At 39.4% G+C, this 17,582-nt stretch overlaps 2 protein-coding genes across 2 annotated transcripts; one reads left to right on the forward strand and one right to left on the reverse strand.

Annotated features, from left to right (window-relative positions):
- Window positions 1-371: 371 nt before the first annotated feature.
- Window positions 372-2,562, reverse strand: cfap276 (cilia and flagella associated protein 276). The gene is made up of 5 exons (XM_073469476.1): window positions 2,323-2,562; window positions 1,105-1,221; window positions 877-992; window positions 677-786; window positions 372-480 (listed from the first exon to the last, which is right to left on the reverse strand). The coding sequence occupies exons 1-4, from the start codon at window positions 2,404-2,406 to the stop codon at window positions 684-686; spliced, it is 420 nt and encodes a 139-aa protein (XP_073325577.1). The 5' UTR covers window positions 2,407-2,562; the 3' UTR covers window positions 372-480; window positions 677-683.
- Window positions 2,563-2,837: 275 nt separating this feature from the next.
- Window positions 2,838-17,139, forward strand: elapor1 (endosome-lysosome associated apoptosis and autophagy regulator 1). The gene is made up of 22 exons (XM_073469475.1): window positions 2,838-2,944; window positions 4,551-4,671; window positions 4,822-5,002; window positions 5,439-5,586; window positions 5,683-5,763; window positions 5,874-5,979; window positions 6,072-6,221; window positions 6,467-6,555; window positions 6,753-6,930; window positions 8,082-8,210; window positions 8,519-8,609; window positions 8,710-8,815; window positions 8,931-9,068; window positions 9,376-9,639; window positions 10,889-11,065; window positions 11,144-11,294; window positions 13,101-13,194; window positions 13,403-13,504; window positions 13,694-13,820; window positions 15,112-15,290; window positions 15,403-15,568; window positions 15,647-17,139. The coding sequence occupies exons 1-22, from the start codon at window positions 2,858-2,860 to the stop codon at window positions 15,731-15,733; spliced, it is 2,952 nt and encodes a 983-aa protein (XP_073325576.1). The 5' UTR covers window positions 2,838-2,857; the 3' UTR covers window positions 15,734-17,139.
- Window positions 17,140-17,582: the final 443 nt, after the last annotated feature.

The raw sequence follows: 17,582 nt of genomic DNA on the forward strand, positions 1-17,582 counted from the left end.
ATTTGATAACTGGTATGCTTTGCTTGAATACTGCTTCAGTATACAGTGCAGTCTCAAGTAGAAAATAATATTTTCTGGATAATACACATCAACAGAAGTTTAAGCCTGCAAAATGAATTATTATAATGAGGTTATTTAGATGAAAAAGCATAGGGAAAAAAAAGAAAGAAACAGGGCATATGTATGACATGAGTCATGGTGTTTAGATGTGTTTGAATTTTGGGGATCTGCAGACAGACGGCAGCAATGTGGCATTAAAAGCCAAATTTAGAAATAAACTTCATTTTGTCAGTGAGTTTTTAACAGAGTTTACTTTCCATGAATCACTTAGTTTGTGCGACATGGAAAAAAAACAAAACACACAAGCAATACATGATAGACAGAGTTTATTGGAGTTAGATAGAGATCGTAGTAAGGTGAACTTTGTGTTGAATAGATGCTGCCATCATTCTTCAAGGTGTAGCCCTTGTCTGAAAATGCCTGTGGAGGATAAGAAATGGCATTGTATTGGTATTTGGGACACACCTTGCTCCAGACAAAGCCAGATTCTCCCCAAACTCAGTAGGTTTAGGTTGGAGTCAAGTTCGGAGATTCACCAGTCGGAGTTTTGAGTCAGTCGTATTAGATTTCCCGTGACTATTGAATTGATCATAATGTATAAAAAAGTGATCTTCACCTGTGCTTCACTTAATGCTGTAAATGGAGCGCCTCTGTGGATCGACCCACACTCTGATGTCTTTCTCTTGTTCCTTTTCCAGCATTTCTTGCTTTAACTTTTCCTGTGTCCTGTAAATTAACATGAAAAATGATAAATCAACGTGCTTCAATTAGAGTCCTATAATTCCACAGATGTACTGTCAGGCCACAAAGACACACCTTTTGTCCTCAGAGACAGTCTCCTTCTGGTACGAAATCTGGTTCTTTGTACAGAAGATGTCCTTGTGTTGATCATAGACAGAATTAAGTTGGAAATCAAGGCTGTCGTTTGGAGCCTGAAATTGAGAAAAGATCAATACTGGTCAGCAGCAAAACTTAAATTGCTTTGATATATTTTTTTTTCTGGTTTTATAAGTGAAGGTCAAAAGTATGCCCCTGGGAGGTTACCTGACTCTCATAATGCATTACACTCCGCCGGGTGCTGGCCAAGGTGGCCATATCGTGAAGGTGACTCCAGGGTTCCTCCGTTTGTGCGATGTGAGTGGGTTTATCATGTGATTTTCTCTGCATGATGGAAAAGGAGAAATGTGATTTCAAAATTAATAAAGAGATTGTATCAATTTGCTGAACATTACAGCACAAAATGATTATCAGCATAAATGAAATCACATGATGGGTAGCTCTTACTGCTATGGTACATTTTAATACCAGAACTGATTCATTTCAGGTGAGAGTTTTCAAAAGTGGAAATGTTATAGAGTGAAATCCTATGAATTTAGCAGGGCAATAGATTAATTCAATTTTATTCAACATAGATGTTCATTTTGTTAGATTTTGAATCCACATAATGAGCCAACAATGACTGTGCTCAAACATGTCAGGACAAGTATGTTGTTTATGGTAACACCTCTAGTGAGTAGATACTAAAATTTGAATTATAATGGTTACCGTAAGAATTTAGGCAGATAATAAAAATGCTTTTCCTGAAGTATCAGGTGTGCTGCAGTACATAGTCTGTATCTTTTAATCTAGATAAAATGCCAATTTTTAAATTTCATCTTTATCATTTGCTATTTACTTCAAATAATCTGATGTGTTTAATTCCTGTACAGGACAGGGCTGTTTGAATGCTATCATTTGATTTCTTAAAGCTTTATTATCAACCAGACCTCCAAAAGCTCCAGGTTTACTGCGCAGCAACTGGTTTGTAGTAATTTAACTGTAGTATTGTTTGGGTATATGGGAGTAGGCACCACTAAAACACAGTATCAAGTGACTTGATAAGGGACTAAGTCAAAATATAGTTTTAAGACCTTTATTATTTCGGTTTTGTTTTATGTTGTGTTTTATAAAATGTTCACACAGTTAACCAAGCGCCATGGAATATTTCAGCATGGGAAAATAAGTATTTGTATTATTGCCTTAGTGAAATACTTCCCATTTCCAGTATTAAATCGACAATAAACACATTTGTATTTAAAATAACACAAGTTGGCAGTATGTTCCTTTAAAGTTGTTTGAACAGGAAAAAGCTTTATTCCCGTATCAAAATAATTGCCTGAAATGTGTATTTTATCTAAGTATTTATAACCAAGATTAGCTTAGCCTTTAGGTTAATTATGTTTACCAACAGTATATTATTAGGCTATCAGTAGAAAAACTCACCTGCCGAGGCCTGAAGCCACTGAGAGTGAAGCCGTTTTCAGGCTTTGGAGAGGGGAAGGGGTCCCGGCTGGACATGTTTACCATCTGACTAATGACAACACGGAGGTCGGCAGACGAAAAACACAATATTTTCACAAGTATTTGCCGTTGTTAGCTTCTATAAGCTAAGTTAGCTAAATACGAACTCTGGTTACCTGGTTACTTAGCAACCAAAAACTTCCGGTTAAACCTTTCAAAAGAAGATTTTTGGCGGATGTTTCCCTCTACCCACAATTCTTTTTCCAATAAAAGGTAAAAAAAAAAAAAAAGAAAAAGAAGAAGAAAAAAAAGAAAAAGACTTTAGTTGTAAATGTCCAAATGATACTGGCAGCATATTCTTCAGCAGCAGCAGGCACCTCAGCCAATCACCTCCCAGTATTTGCTCACGTTTGTTCGTTTGAAGCCACGCCCCCAGCCGCCGGGCGGGCTGCACCTGAGAGGGCAGGTCAGCTCTGCTCCTCCGTCTCCATCACTTCAACACTGACAGGAGGCGACGATGCAGCGAGGCCCGAGTCACCTGAGCCACTTCTTACTGTGGTTGCTTATAGCACAAACCTCTGCGGATTTGCCCATGTGCAAAGAGGTGAGGAGATTCATGTTGTCTTATTGATTTCCATTTTGCCATTATGAATAACAACCCATCCCGTGGTAAACTTTACTCATGGGTGTCACTTGTTTCTGTCATGACAATTTTAATGTGCATTTTGAAGTTTATTCAGGTAAATTGCTTGTGGATGAGCAGTAGTTGAAAACTTCATTTAATCCAGCAAAAGAGGACATTTGTTGCTCTTAAGTGTGAGACATTTAAAAAAAAAAAAAAAAGTTGACCTAAAGCCTTTTAAACAGCTTCAGTTAAACATATGTCTGATAATGCAAGGAAACCTGTTCAAGTGCTATGTTTAAATGTTCTATCACTTGAGGATTGACTTCAGTCTGAAAAATAAAGTACAAATAAAAAAGAGTGCATTTTTAGATGGGAATTTTGAATTGCACAATCCAACAGTGCTGTTTTTGGCCTCCTTCACATATTGTGCGTGGGAAAATGAACATATGTTTGAATTTAGTCACTTTTGCCTGCCTCAGTGTTGTTCACTTGCTTATTTTACTACATCTTCCATATGTTACACTGCTGTGCTCACCTCGCCCTTCTATATCTGGTTTCAGTTTGCATACAACAGCACCTTTTGATAATACTCAAAACGTTTCATTTTATCAGCATACTTTGAACATTATCAAAGCGTGTGTGGAGTTGAGATATCAGAGCTGTGAGGGAAAAGAAAAAAACACACCTGTAGTCTTTTCTTTTGAGTCTATGAGTCTATGACCATGAGGCTCAGCGGTCATTATGTCCCGTTGCCGTGGTTTCCTCATGTTTGTTTAAAGGAGGCATTAGGCTGCAGAACATCTCCAGTTTGATGCATTTTTACATCAGAGCCTCCCGCCCAGACCGCGTTCATCCGATACCCCAACCACAGCTAATGTAGCAGCTCTAATCAAGAAAAAACAGACCCAGAGGAGTGCTGCTGCTGTGTTTCTGTTAACTATTAATCCCACAAGGTCGTGTGTGGGCATGGATTAGTCTCCTTAGTGACTTTCCTTGGAATATTACAGCCAGCTGCCCAGTCAGTGTGTTCATGACTTGTTTCAGAGGGTGTCACATCAACAAGATAACCTTTAACGTTATGTCACATCCCAAATTACATAATTAGGGGTGGGATGGTGTTTTTGTCAGTCACACACTATAAGTATCTCCAAAAAGGCGTCAAAGCAGGACAGACAAATACAGCAAAAGCTTTGCACCTGAGCTCCTGCTGTCTCCAAACGTCCTGCGACAACACTTCAATGACATGTTTACAGAAGGATTGGATTCTTCCCTCTGGCTAAGTAAATAAACCCTGAAGGGAGTCTGCAGCACATCCTTGATAAGTGAGATTAAAACAACAGTTGAGACGACTACCTGGGCAAATATTAGCCACAACTTTTATTTGGAAAAGAGGCTGGCCTGGTTTAGAGAGAAATTCCAAAGTTATAAAACCACCTGGTGACCCCATTTTGATAACGGCTCCAGTAGCTTTACACAAGCATGCTGGCTTGCATCTTTATGTTTCAATAAAAGTTATTTGATGTGCTTCTGTTAGTGTGTTTATATCTAGCCGTGTGAATCTTACACCTGTGTTTTGTCCCTGCAGTCAGATTATCACTTTGAGTACACAGAGTGTGACGTACTTGGGTCACGATGGAGAGTGGCGGTTCCCAACAAAGCCGACATATGCACAGGCCTCCCAGACCCAGTCAAAGGCACTCAGTGCAGTGAGTGTCCTCCTCTTACATATCACTTTATACATCCTGCGTTATGTTAAAATGTGTAGTTGTTTCCACGTTTTATCCTCCATCTGTTCCTTGCCATGTTGTTCACATCTCCATAACACCTTTGTTTCTTCCTCTTTCCTCTTCTCACAGCCTTCTCCTGTAGTGAGGGGGAGTACCTCAACATGCAGTCGCAGCAGTGCCAGAAGTGCGCTGCAGGCACCTACTCGCTGGGCACCGGCGTGGCCTTTGACGAGTGGGACAGCCTGCCATCTGGTTTTGTCACCCAAGGGGTGAACACGAACGGCGAGGACGTCGTCGCAGACTGCTCCAAGTTAGTGCACACCTCACTTCCTTATTCTTTAAAAGCAGGTTTTTAATAATGTGTCTTGGTTTTATTGATCAGTCAAAGCTCTCACTGTGTCATCAACAGGGGCGGGAAGTAACGATGTACATATACTTAGGCATATGAGGGAAAATATTAATTATCAATTATTTCCGACGAAGTATTTGAGACCTGGGAATGACACTCAACAATCACCTATCTTTCTGGTGTGTTTATGAACAGCTCACATATTAATACGAGATGATGTTCAGTTAGCTTTGCACAGAAATGTCCTTCAGAGAGATACTTTTTACTTTTATACTTTGAGCACATTCTACTACTTCTACCTTTACCAGACTCTATCTGCACTTCTACTTCAGTAAATACTGTCTGTACTTTTGCCACCTCTGGTCAAAAAACTGTTCTGCTGCTGATGTTTCTGCAGCTCCACCTGGACACCGAAGGGTGATTACATAGCCTCAAACACAGATGAGTGCACGGCAACGCTGTCCTACGCTGTGAGCCTGAAGAAACCTGGAACCGTGTCATTTGAATACTTCTACCCCGACAACAGCATCTACTTTGAGTTCTTTGTAAGTGTTTTAAAAGTGTCTGTTGATGTTGAGAAAGGTGGCTGTTTTCTGGAGGGATATTTGATAATTTCTGGCTTGTTTCTCCACCTCCTGTAGGTTCAGAATGACCAGTGTCAGTCTACAGACTCTCAGAGCCGGTGGATAAAGATCTCTGAGAACAGCTGGAGCAAACACAGGGTTTGTTTGAGTATAGATTTGTGTCGCATCTGGTTGTCATTTGCTGGAGAATTCCGATTAGAAGAGCTCTGAATTTTTCATCTTCCTTTCTCATGTTCACATTTGTGCAGGTTGAGCTTAACAGCGGTAATAATGTGCTGTACTGGAGAGCCACGACGTATACCCTTCTGGGCAGTGCTGTCAAACCTGTGATGTTAAGAAACATTGCCATCTCAGGTAGATAATGGCATATGGTTTCAAACATTCGCTCACCCCTCAACTCCACGTTCCTGTTAATGATTACAAGGTAACTGCTGGGTTTCTTTCAGGGGTGGCCTACACATCAGAGTGTTTCCATTGTAAACCCGGCACCCACAGTGCAAAACAAGGATCTGCCCGCTGTACCCCCTGCCCTGCTGATACCTACTCCAACAAGGGTGCCACTGTTTGCCATCAGTGTGAGCAAGATAAATATGCAGGTGTGCATGTTAACATTTCTAATGCCCACAAGGACCAGTCATATCATCGACTCTTTAACTTGATATAATTCTTGCAATAAACTTACAGCCATTCCGGATTTGCATGTCACCACACACATGCAAAGCCATCTGCATGCAAATACAGCGTTTACTGCTTACATACGTGGTCAAAGACTGTGTGAGGTATCAGTGAATCTTAATGTGAACTGTGTGTTTTCCCTTGGGCTTGGCTTCTATTTTTCCAGAGGCTGGTTCAGCGAGCTGCAAACGGAGACCTGCGTGTACAAACAGTGACTACTTCTACACCCACACTCCATGTGACTCTGAGGGAAAGGTAACGTAGAAACAAGACGCATGTGAAGGCGGCAGGGTCAGTAGAGGTGAACCCTGGCAGAGATTTCACTGTCCAGCGGCCATCTGGTGTAACGATTAGGTTTCTTTAAATATAAATTGTCTGGGCTGATTGTGTGCCGCAGAGCCACCAGTGGCTTTTTCCATGTATTCATGTCTGGCTCGATGTGTGTGTCTCAGACTCAGCTCATGTACAAGTGGATCGAGCCTAAGATCTGCAGTGAGACTGTTAAAGGAGCTGTGAAGCTGCCCGCGTCAGGGGATAAGCAAACCTGTCCTCCATGTAACCCAGGCTTCTTTGTCACCAACTCCTCCACCTGTGAACCCTGCGACAAAGGTTTCTACTCAAACGGAACAGGTGCAGAATCACTACACTCCTCACACGCTCTCTTACGTACAGTACCAGGGATGTAAATTGTAAGCAATTTCTTTAATTGATAGTCAGCTACCTTAATGATCGATTATCGGTTAATCATTATAAAATGGGTTTTCTCATTAGAAAATCTGTTTTAACCAGTGATCTAGAGAGTTAAAAGAACAGATAAACACCAAGTTACATGAATGATAAACTAAATAACACAAATTAATGACTTTAATAATGTTTAATAATGACTTTCTTTTTAATTGTGGAGGTCCTGTAAAATTACTTGTATTTAATTAAAAACTTTTTCTAATATCAGCATTTTGTATTTTACTTTGAATTACTTGATAAGCAAGTATTTGTATTTTAGACTTTTTGACGTATTTGTGCCCACCTTTGATTGTAGATGAAAACATTTTTCATCGCTTAAATTCTTAACAATTAATCTTTAACATCCCCAGCACTTACCAAAGATGGTGATTTGATTTGATTGATCAGTATTTAAATTTTAATAAAAGTAAAAATACCTTTGTTGAGTGAAATGCCACAGAAGTTGATTAGACTTCCTCACTTCAGATTGATATAGTATGTTAAGTGTATACTGTAAAAATGGCTACATTTATATAGCACTTTTATCCAAAGCGCTTTACAAGCTTTCTGAAGCTCATTCATGTTGCTGCTCCATTTTCTGAGCCACACCCACCCCATTTTCTTTAAGCTATCCAGCCACTAATGACAGAAATGTTTAGTGAAGAATGAATTAGAATAAAGTAAGTAAGTACCTAAATAAGTGCTGAGAAATTACTTGAAGTCATAAACTGATTTTAAGCAGGCAGTTAATTGTTTGCACCTCTTCTTCAGGCTGTAATGACATTTATTCAGTATGGACCTTACTTATTTTAATATTATTTTGTGTGTTTCTTGGAAGAAAGACAACAAACTTCAAAAGGAAAAAGGGACCGGAGCACACTAACTGATTATAAAAACTGAGACGCAACTGAGAAGTGTTGAAATGTTGGTCTGATTACACTATCGAAGGTGTGCTCCAGTCCTTTTTGCCCATTAATGTAAACCGACGATGCAGTGCGTTCACATTCCTGTTTTAATACATGCGCACCCTGACATAATAACATATTATTTACTCGCAGCTTGTTCCGAGTGCCCTGTTGGCTCAGAGCCAGTGGTGGGTTTCGAGTACAAATGGTGGAACACGATGCCCAAGAACATGAGGAGCGCCGTCTTCCGCCGAGGGTTCAGCGACTCCCAACAGATCACTGGTGAGACACAGAGGTTTACCAGAATAGCACAGTTGAACACACAAAAAGCAATCATCTGGAAGATTAAAGGAAGGAAGAGAGATAGAGAATAAAATACATTATGTTTCTCTCATAAAATAACAAACAGCACAGTCTGATATTTGGCAGTAAGGTTCACTTTGAGTTAAGATTCTTTTTTCAAACTGCTATTTAAGGTCAAATATTTATTTTTTGGGTGATTTATGTCCACCTGAATTATTGTGAGCATCTGCATTGCTAGAAAAAAAGCGTGGAAGTGCGTTAATATTTATTTAAATTTGTGATGACAGCATGGGAGGTGGCTGGCGAGTATGTCTACACAACCCCCGGGGATCAGGACACAGACTACCTGATGCTCACCCTCAATGTTCCTGGATACAGGTGAAGTCAAACATGTCTCTTAAAGGAATTACACATAAAAAGCATATATATGTATACACTATCTCCTAGTTGGAAAATCTGAATGAACTTGTTTCCACAGGCAGCCTCAGTCCATGACCACTGACAGTGAGAGGAGTGAACAGTCTCGCATCACCTTCGTCTTTGAGACCGTCTGTACAGCCGACTGCAAATTCTTCTTCCTGGCGGTGAGAGGAAATGTTCAACATTTATTCTCACATACTTCTTCAGGATGTAAGCATGTAAAGAAGTACAGCTTGACATCAGTATGAACATATATGGAGTGAGTGTATTTCTCTGCAGGGTTATAATCAGTGGAATAATAATGTGGTGGAGCAGTGGAGAGGCAGCAACAGGAAACAGTCGTACTCCTACTTGATCCAGAGTAACAGCACCACCAGCTTCACCTGGACATTTCAACGAACAGAGGAATTTAACATGGTGAGACACAATCACACTTTCAAGAGAGAAAGAAAATAAGGCACCAATTAGTGATATATAATATAAATTAATTAACATGTAATGGCTGTAAATGTTTTTAATCATCACTAAAATTTGTTATGTTATGTTTGCTATTGCTGATTTACTAAATGTTTTTAAATGAGTTATTCCTAGTTATTGCACTGAGCTCTAGAGGGCAGTCTGGAGCTTTGTGTCCATTTTAGAAAAACCTCTGCAGCACAGACCACCACACTGCATGCAAAACAACTCAACTGCTGATTGATACCTTGTGTTTCTCTTCCCTCAGGAGAGGAAATACAGCGCTGATGTTGCAAAGATCTACTCCATCCACATCACCAATGTGCTCGGAGGCGTGGCCTCACAGTGTCGTCGCTGCGCCCTGAGCTCTACCAAGGCTGGCTCCGCCTGTGTTCCCTGCCCACCGGGACACTACATGGTCAACGGGACAGGAGTGTGTAAGAGCTGCCCGCCAAACACCTTCGTCAGGGCTGATCAGCCTGTCGGAGAGGCGGCTTGTGTTCAGTGTGGACCAAACACAGAAACAAACAAGGTAAAACAACATCCTTTCCACTGAAAAAGTCTTAATACTGACTAAATGTGTCAGTTCATAAATGTATGCAGGTCACAGAGGTCATGTCTTCACCGTTCTGTCTGGGAATTTGGGGGCTTTCACAACCTGAGAGAGAGTTTACTTTCTACAAATTCTCAGTAATTATACGCTGTATTTTTTTCAGGCCGATCTTCATATATTGAGACTCTTTCTCTCTATATTTAATTGCTAAGAATACCCAGATAAAAAAAATAATAATAATTTACAGCACAATCACTGAGGGAATGCATTTCAGAAAATATAAGTGGACAGAAACTTTTTAGTGGCTCGTCAAAAATTAATAAAGAAGGTGGGGCTGCGTTGGGAAATTTGGACTCATGACCTCGGCATTTCTATAACCCTGGCTATGGCACTGAATGTACCTATATTTATATCTATAACTCAAATGAAAATACACAATACTTGTTCTTTGCTACTCTGCCTCTCCTATGTTTACATGAACAAATCACAGCTGTAAAACCATTGCAAAAATTGTCTTATAACTGTGTTTATTCTTCTACCCAAAAGTGAGAAACTCTCATGTTGATACTATTTTCGGCTACATTTGACTTTGACTTCTTGATTAATGTTACAATTTAGAAGACTCAAAGCAACATCATGTTGAAATTGGTATTTTGTGCAATTTGCGGCCCACAGTTTCTGAGTGCAACACCGATGTTGTAAATATAAATGAGCATCTGCCTCGACAATTGTCCAGGCCGGTCCACTCCTAATATTTGCCCACTTTAACTACCCTTTATAAATCTAATTCTGAATAGAACGAAGACAAACAGCTCTAAAATCACAACAACTAAATAACCTTCAGATTCACTGATAAGACGTCCTCTTCTAGAGCAGCAGGCAGAATAAGATATTGCCTCTAAATTCCAGCTATTATTAACTTATTTCATTGCACATAAGCAAAACAATACATAATAGAGAATTAATAAATACAAACAGTACATAATGACTGGGAAGTAAACAAAGCAATAACTTAACAAAAAAAATGTGCAGGAAGAGACCACTGTCGAGTGACCCCTAATGTGAAACAATCAACATAAAGACAAACAAATAAAGTAGTACAAACAAATGTATGACACAGCTGATATTAGCATTTACCAGTTGTTATATTTGGGTTTCACACAGCTGGTACCTGAGATTATTGATGTGTCATGTCGTATCTAAATGTACCTATCTCTCCATCCTCCAGGCCCACACAGCTTGTCTGAGTGACTGTGCGTTGGACGTGCAGACAGGAGGGGGAGCGCTGCTGCACTATGACTTCTCTCCTCTGGCCAACGTCTCCGGCTTCCACAGCAGCCCCCGCTTCACCAACAAAGGCCTGAGATACTTCCATAGCTTTAATCTGGGTCTGTGTGGGAAAGAGGTGAGAAGCTGTGATCCTGGTGAGGTTTGTGAAAAACGAGTTTGACGCGTGTTTAAACCTGCTGCGTCTGTCTTACAGGGCAGAGTGCTGGCCACCTGTGTGGACAATGTGACAGAGAGTGGGAGAGAGGTCAAAGGTTACATCTGTCAGTCCACTGTGGTTCCCTCGGACATCAGGAGTCAGAGCGTGGTGTCCTCCCAGCCTTTCCTTATTGGTGACTCACTCATTGGTACGGAATAACTGCTGCAGCTGTCTGTTGCTTTAAGTCAGAGGAGATGATTTATAAGACATCAAACACCAAATTATAATTAAGGTCAACACTCACTGGTGCTGTATGACACATCCTCTGTTTTTTATGTAAACCCACACACGTTGGTGGTGTGTTACATCCGGATGTGTCACCTTCTTATTTCTCAGTGTCAGTGCTCCAAACAAGCATCAGTTTCGTCACATTCACTCGTTGGATTGGATCATCCTGGTTTCCATACCTTGACTGCCTCTGGCTGTATGTAACGTTTAGTGTAGGCTGTCAATGGATGCATTATAAATGACTCTTCTGTTTTTTCATGGCCACTAGTAGTGTGTTGCTATTTGCTATAGTTATTTATAGCTACAGCTATATAGCTATAGTTTCTATTTTTTTGCTGTAATTGTCTAGTGGTATATCTGCTGGGATGAAAGATCATATTTAAACTGTGACTGTGAATTTATTTCACTTATATACTTCAAATAAGGTCTGTAAATTTTTTAAGTGGTTCCTAACCTGTGGTCTGGGACCTCATGAGCCATCCCAAGCTGAATCTAAAGGGTTGTTGGATTATTACTACAGAGGTACAAAATCTGCCAGAATTGTTTTCTAATACTTCATTGCAATAATGTCTTTGCCATCTTCCATACAATTATTTCCATCGATGACCATAGCACATTTTTAGACTTGTTATGTAATTAAATTAATAATTAACAAGATAACTAAGACACCAACTCAGGAAAACAAACAAATGAAAAAAAAGAAAAAGAAGAAAAAAACAAAGAATAAGGTAGGGCAGGGTGAAAAGGGACATTTGGGGATGGGAAGGAGATAGCTATTAATGACTCATTTTGGACAAGACTGAAATGAATTTATAGTCTATCTTTGGGGTAAACTCTCACTGTGAAAGTAGATTTTTCCACGTCCAACATTTGTTCTATCGTTGATAGCCATGGATTCAGATTTGGTGAATTTGGTTGTTTCCATGTCTATGTCACCTGATTATTTTGCTTAAGTTTTGTATGTTTCTCTAATATTTCCTTTTCCAGCACTAAATTGGCTCATTAACTATCAGATAGATTGCCATGAAGTTTGGTACAGACATCGATTACTTGCTAAAAGCAAGTGTTAGCATGCTATCCCGCTTGGGGATCATCCCTATGTTCCCCGGGTCCTATGTTCCCAGCTTTGTATGTGACTTTGTATGTGACCTTTTTTTTCTAAAAAAAGGGTCCCATGTTCCCCGCTGTTCACCCAAAGGGTCCTATGTTCCCTGCTGTTGCCGGTTGATGAACAAACCGGGGAACATAGGACCTTTTTTGGGAAAAACGGGGAACATAGGACCTGGGGAACATAGGTACACTCCCCTCACTTGATAGGGATGGTGAACATGGTAAACTTTAGACCTGCTAAACATTAAAGTTAGCATTTTCACTGTGAGCCTTTTGCAAGCTGATGTTAGCATGTAGCTAACTATGCCAACTATACCAAAGCACAGCCTCTAGAGCTGCTAGCATGACTGCTAACGCTGATTACAGTCTCATTACTGTATAATTTCATACAGTATTTACTTCTTCAGGCTTCTAAAAATTTGAACAAGAGTCTAAAAAAGGCAAATCCCTCTTCGACTAAACAGACCACATCTTACTGACATCTACACCCTGTGACAAATGTTGTAAATAGACATTGCTTCATTGGTTTGCTGGCAAAAGAGGTTGAAACCCCTGGTTTACCTTGTGTGCATGTCATGTTTCAGATATGTATGTTCCATGTGTTCTTATTCTGAAGGTGTGACCACTGACACAACCCTGAGTGGCATCTCCTCTCCAAACTGGCTGTTTCCAGCTGCGTCCGGTCTGCAGGATTTCATATTCTATTACAAGTAAGTAACATCACAGATTCTTATTTATTTTGTTTCATTCATTTATTGTGGTGCTTTCAAGTCCATGTTTTTATGGCAGGTATTTGATGATGACAGTCTGACCATTTGTCTGATTAGGAAATATAATTTAGGATCAAAGACAGTCTTAGAATATGTCACATGGTGGAAGTTTAGGCCTTTATGTCCGTAATGTTTGTGATGTCTCCAGGTCAAGTGAGACGACTCAGGCTTGCAAACAGGGCAGGTCGGCCGCCATCAGACTAAGATGCAATCCCACAGTGACCACTAAAGATCTCATCACGCTGCCGAGGTATCTGACCAAACCAGACCTTACACAAGTTGTCCAGACAACATGTGGTTTGACACATATACTGTACAACAACAGCACTAATATGTCACATACTGAGCTCTGTGAGTCAAAAGATAAATGGACTCCTCTGAGATCACTTTTATCTCGTAAAGCTTGTCAACATCTCTCTTATCTTGTTTTCCTCCACAGTAACTGTTCAGAGGGGACGTGTGATGGTTGTACTTTCCACTTCCTGTGGGAGAGCCAGCACGCATGTCCACTCTGCACCAAAAACCACTACAGAGAGATTGTCAGCGCCTGCATCCAGGGAATACAGGTAGTGCTCCATCACAGGCCCATCACAAAGTCTTTTTGTGTTGAGAGAAAAAAACATCAGCCTTGACTCCAGGGAAAACAAGTTTAAAATAATAAACAAGACAATGTGAAAATCCTTATTTATTCCATAATTTAGCCCCAAAAAGGATGTTTTGCATGTGTAGGTTGAATACAGATACATTAAAACACTTCGACATGCAGATACCTAATGTTTTATTTAACTTTTATGGGGACAGGTGAAGTAATATTTTGACAATTTGAGAAATAAGCTTATTTGCTTTCTGGTGGAGAGTTAGATGAGGAGATTGAAACCACAAAGCTACTGCTAGCAGCCGGTTAGCTAAGCGTAGTTTAGCATAAAGACTAGAAACAGGGAGAAACAGCTGCCATGGCTCTGTAACCATAACAAAATCAACCTACCAACACCTTTAGAGGGGCTCAGTGCTACAATTTGTAAATCCACCTACCACTCAACATGCAAGAACAAACAAGATTGGCCACACTAGTCAAAAAGAAAAATAATTATAGACATACATCGTATATGATGATACAAAGGGAAACATTGTGTACTTAATTCTTCAGCTTCCATAGTTGCCACGAAGTTAAAAAAATCAAGTTAAAAATGGTTGTCAGGTGGTAAAGAAGCACATTGCTGACCTCGTGATGAAACAGCCGATCTTCCACAATTGTAAATAGTGCATAACATCTTTAATCCAGTGTCTTTAATCCATGTTGGAGGTGAAGAGTCCTTCCACTTACATAAGATGAGCCTTCTGGCCAGAAATGAGGGCAAAAAGCAACAATATGAGCTTGAGCTCTGCTTAGGTCAACATCCTGAAGAATTCCTCCAAATATATCAATGGAAATAAATGGAGAAACCGACTTTACAAAAATGTTAAAAAAAAAAAAAAGTTTTAAATATTAAACCCCAGAAATATACAGGATGTAATTTGGGATGTGACAAAAAAATCACAGGACTGGATCAACGAGGACTGTTTACATCTTTTAGCTGATCTAAATACAATTTACTGTTTTTTTTTTTTTAGTGGCTGTCTGTTTCCACCTATTTCCAGTCTTTGTATTAAGCTAAGCTAACTGCCTGCTGGCTGTAGCTTCATATTTAATGGACAGATATTGAAGTTGTATCCATCTTACCATCTAACTCTCCACCTCAAGTGGGTGTATTTTCCAAAATGTCGAAAGTATTCCTGTATGGAAAATACTAAAAACATTCAAGAAGGTGACTGACGTGTGACCAGGGCAAATCTATCTATTTGTGTGTTGCGTTTCAGAGGACCACTTATGTGTGGCAGCAGCCGTTGCAGTGTTACGGAGGAGAGTCATTACCAGCACAAAAAGTCAGCGCTTGTGTGACTCTTGATTTCTGGCTCAAGTTTGGTGTTTCCACGGGAACAGTCGCTGCTGTGCTGCTCATCAGTATCAGCTGCTATTTCTGGAAGAAGACGCGCAAGTGAGACTCCTGTGCTTTGCTCTTGAAATGAGATTAAAAATAAAACCTAAAGCTAGTCTAAGGAAGAAATTGTAATAAATATTAACAAGATCTTGGCATTCCCTGTCTGCAGGTTGCAGTATAAGTACTCCAAGCTGATGATGAACTCTGGGGGTAAAGAGTGTGAGCTGCCCACTGCAGACAGCTGTGCAATAATGGAGGGAGAGGATGCAGAGGACGACATCATGTACCTCACCAAGAGGTCCCTCTTCACTAAAATTAGGTCCTACTCAAGAGAGGTTAGTAATAACTCCATTCAAACACATAGTGAACTATGTATGATGCAACTTTTAATGTTTTGTGTTGTGTGTTTTCAGAGGTCATCAGATGGATTTGACTCGGTTCCACTTAAGTTTTCATCTTCACGCCAGCACATAGAGGAGGAAGACTCTGATGATGATTAGATGCAAGGATGGTCAGATCCCTCTCCCAAAGCACAGAGGACATCTTGAATTTTAGATGTTTGGTTTGATGTCATTGCAGCTCCGACAGAGTCACAGAAAACAGATGGGCTGTTGTTTTATTTATTACAAAAGACTTCTGATTACTGAAGGAGATTTGTAATAATGTAAAGAGTGATAATTTCTTGATATTTACTGTATTTTTCATGTTGGGTTGCCAAACCAATATTGCAATACAAAGTCTCCATATTGGGGAAACTCTGTATTTTTAAAGCCTTATGATGAATTTCAAAGTTACATGGGAACCAAAGTGTGAATTACGTTAAAATTGTTGTAGATGTGTGAGACTGAGTACATTTTACATAACTGTGAGTGTATATTTCATTTTTCATTTTTTTGTGTGTGTATTTTTCTCTTCTTGTGTTTTATTTTTTATTAGGCTATCCAGTTTTTTTATTATACTTCCCACCCAGATCAGTCTAATAATGTTATTTGTCAGTATGTCATTTCTATTTGCTACAGCCTTTAAAAAAACCTTTTCTGCTTATGAGATAAACTTGTCTTTTTGTGAGATAAAGACATTTTCTACAATTAAAAAGAACAAATGTGCATTTGTAGGAATTAAGAATGACTTCTAACGTTGCCTTCAGGTCCTCTTAGTAAGATCATATTGTAGAGCATGAAAATAATTATATCACTTTGTAGCAGTCCAATTGTTTGAGACTTGCTATTTTTATTAGTTTGGGCTGATTTTCCTCATGACTAATTGCAGGTGGTTCCGATCACCTGTGCACAGGTGGGGAGACTGACTCCTGATTTGAGGAGTGGAAGCAGCTTGGGGCATTTCCCTCCCAGCCAATCATGGTGTGATGACACCCTTTTTGTAAAGGCTTAAAAGAGGTGGGAAATGGCACACCGGTGGCTCTCACCCTAATACTAAATCTGCCCCTGACCCATTCTGAAGCTCTTCCTGAATCAGAGAACCTCAGTCCCCCTTAGATTGCCAGCCAGAAACTCTGGTCTGTTTAGGCCCTATTTTGTTTTCTTGGCTACCCACATCTTTATAGTGAGGAAACTTTGTTTATTTGGGAACCCCTTAAAACCCAAGCCCCTTTACACCTTCAGTTCGACCTTTTATTTCCCTGGGGCTTGTAGGAGCACATTTTTTTATTATACCCGGAAGAGGCATTTGTTTATTGGTTTACTATAGTAGTGGACATTGGGCATTCACCTAGTTTTACATGTTTTTTGTTTATATTTTTATGTAGGCTGGGCTGGCCTGTAAGCAATTTACAGCCAGTACCACCACAACTTCACATTAGATATATTATATAATACTTACTTATGTTACTACTTTATATTTTTGTGTTTTTTAATGTGCTTTTGGTTGAAAAAATGGCTCAAAAGTATTTTTGTGGTTTTTGCAATTTTTACTTAACCCAAAAGAAGATTATGCACATGTAATAGATCTTTTTGTATATTTAACCCACAAATTCTGAATATACATGTTTTAATATCTACATAGTCAAACCAAAACACATGATATTAATACATGAAAATGTATTTTTCTGCAAATAATGCACGTGAAGTACATCTATTTTCTGGTATTTTATACTTATACTTCACTACTATTTGGAATAAAATATTGTACTTTTTAGTCCTTTTATATTTATCTGACAGGCAAGACTAGTTACTTTGATTAAGTATTAAGTAGGATTAAGATTTTAAAAAGAAAACGTGATCATCCCATAAAATATGATGTGTTGTTATGTTGTTATATAACTAAGAACCAACCAACAGTATGTAAAATTAAAATAAAAATATAAAATGTATACTAATAGTAATTACTAAA

The sequence above is a fragment of the Pagrus major genome, chromosome 7 (assembly GCF_040436345.1).
Source record: "Pagrus major chromosome 7, Pma_NU_1.0".
Classification (NCBI taxonomy): Eukaryota; Metazoa; Chordata; class Actinopteri; order Spariformes; family Sparidae; genus Pagrus; species Pagrus major.

Coding starts and splice junctions, on each gene's coding strand:
- cfap276 (XM_073469476.1), bottom strand. CDS start 2,406: ATGGTAAACATGTCCAGCCGGGACCCCTTCCCCTCTCCAAAGCCTGAA. Junction 1,222..2,322: donor GTGGCTTCAGGCCTCGGCAG/GTGAGTTTTTCT, acceptor TCCATCATGCAG/AGAAAATCACATGATAAACC. Junction 787..876: donor ACTGTCTCTGAGGACAAAAG/GTGTGTCTTTGT, acceptor GTTAATTTACAG/GACACAGGAAAAGTTAAAGC.
- elapor1 (XM_073469475.1), top strand. CDS start 2,858: ATGCAGCGAGGCCCGAGTCACCTGAGCCACTTCTTACTGTGGTTGCTT. Junction 9,640..10,888: donor CAAACACAGAAACAAACAAG/GTAAAACAACAT, acceptor TCCATCCTCCAG/GCCCACACAGCTTGTCTGAG. Junction 13,195..13,402: donor GATTTCATATTCTATTACAA/GTAAGTAACATC, acceptor TGATGTCTCCAG/GTCAAGTGAGACGACTCAGG.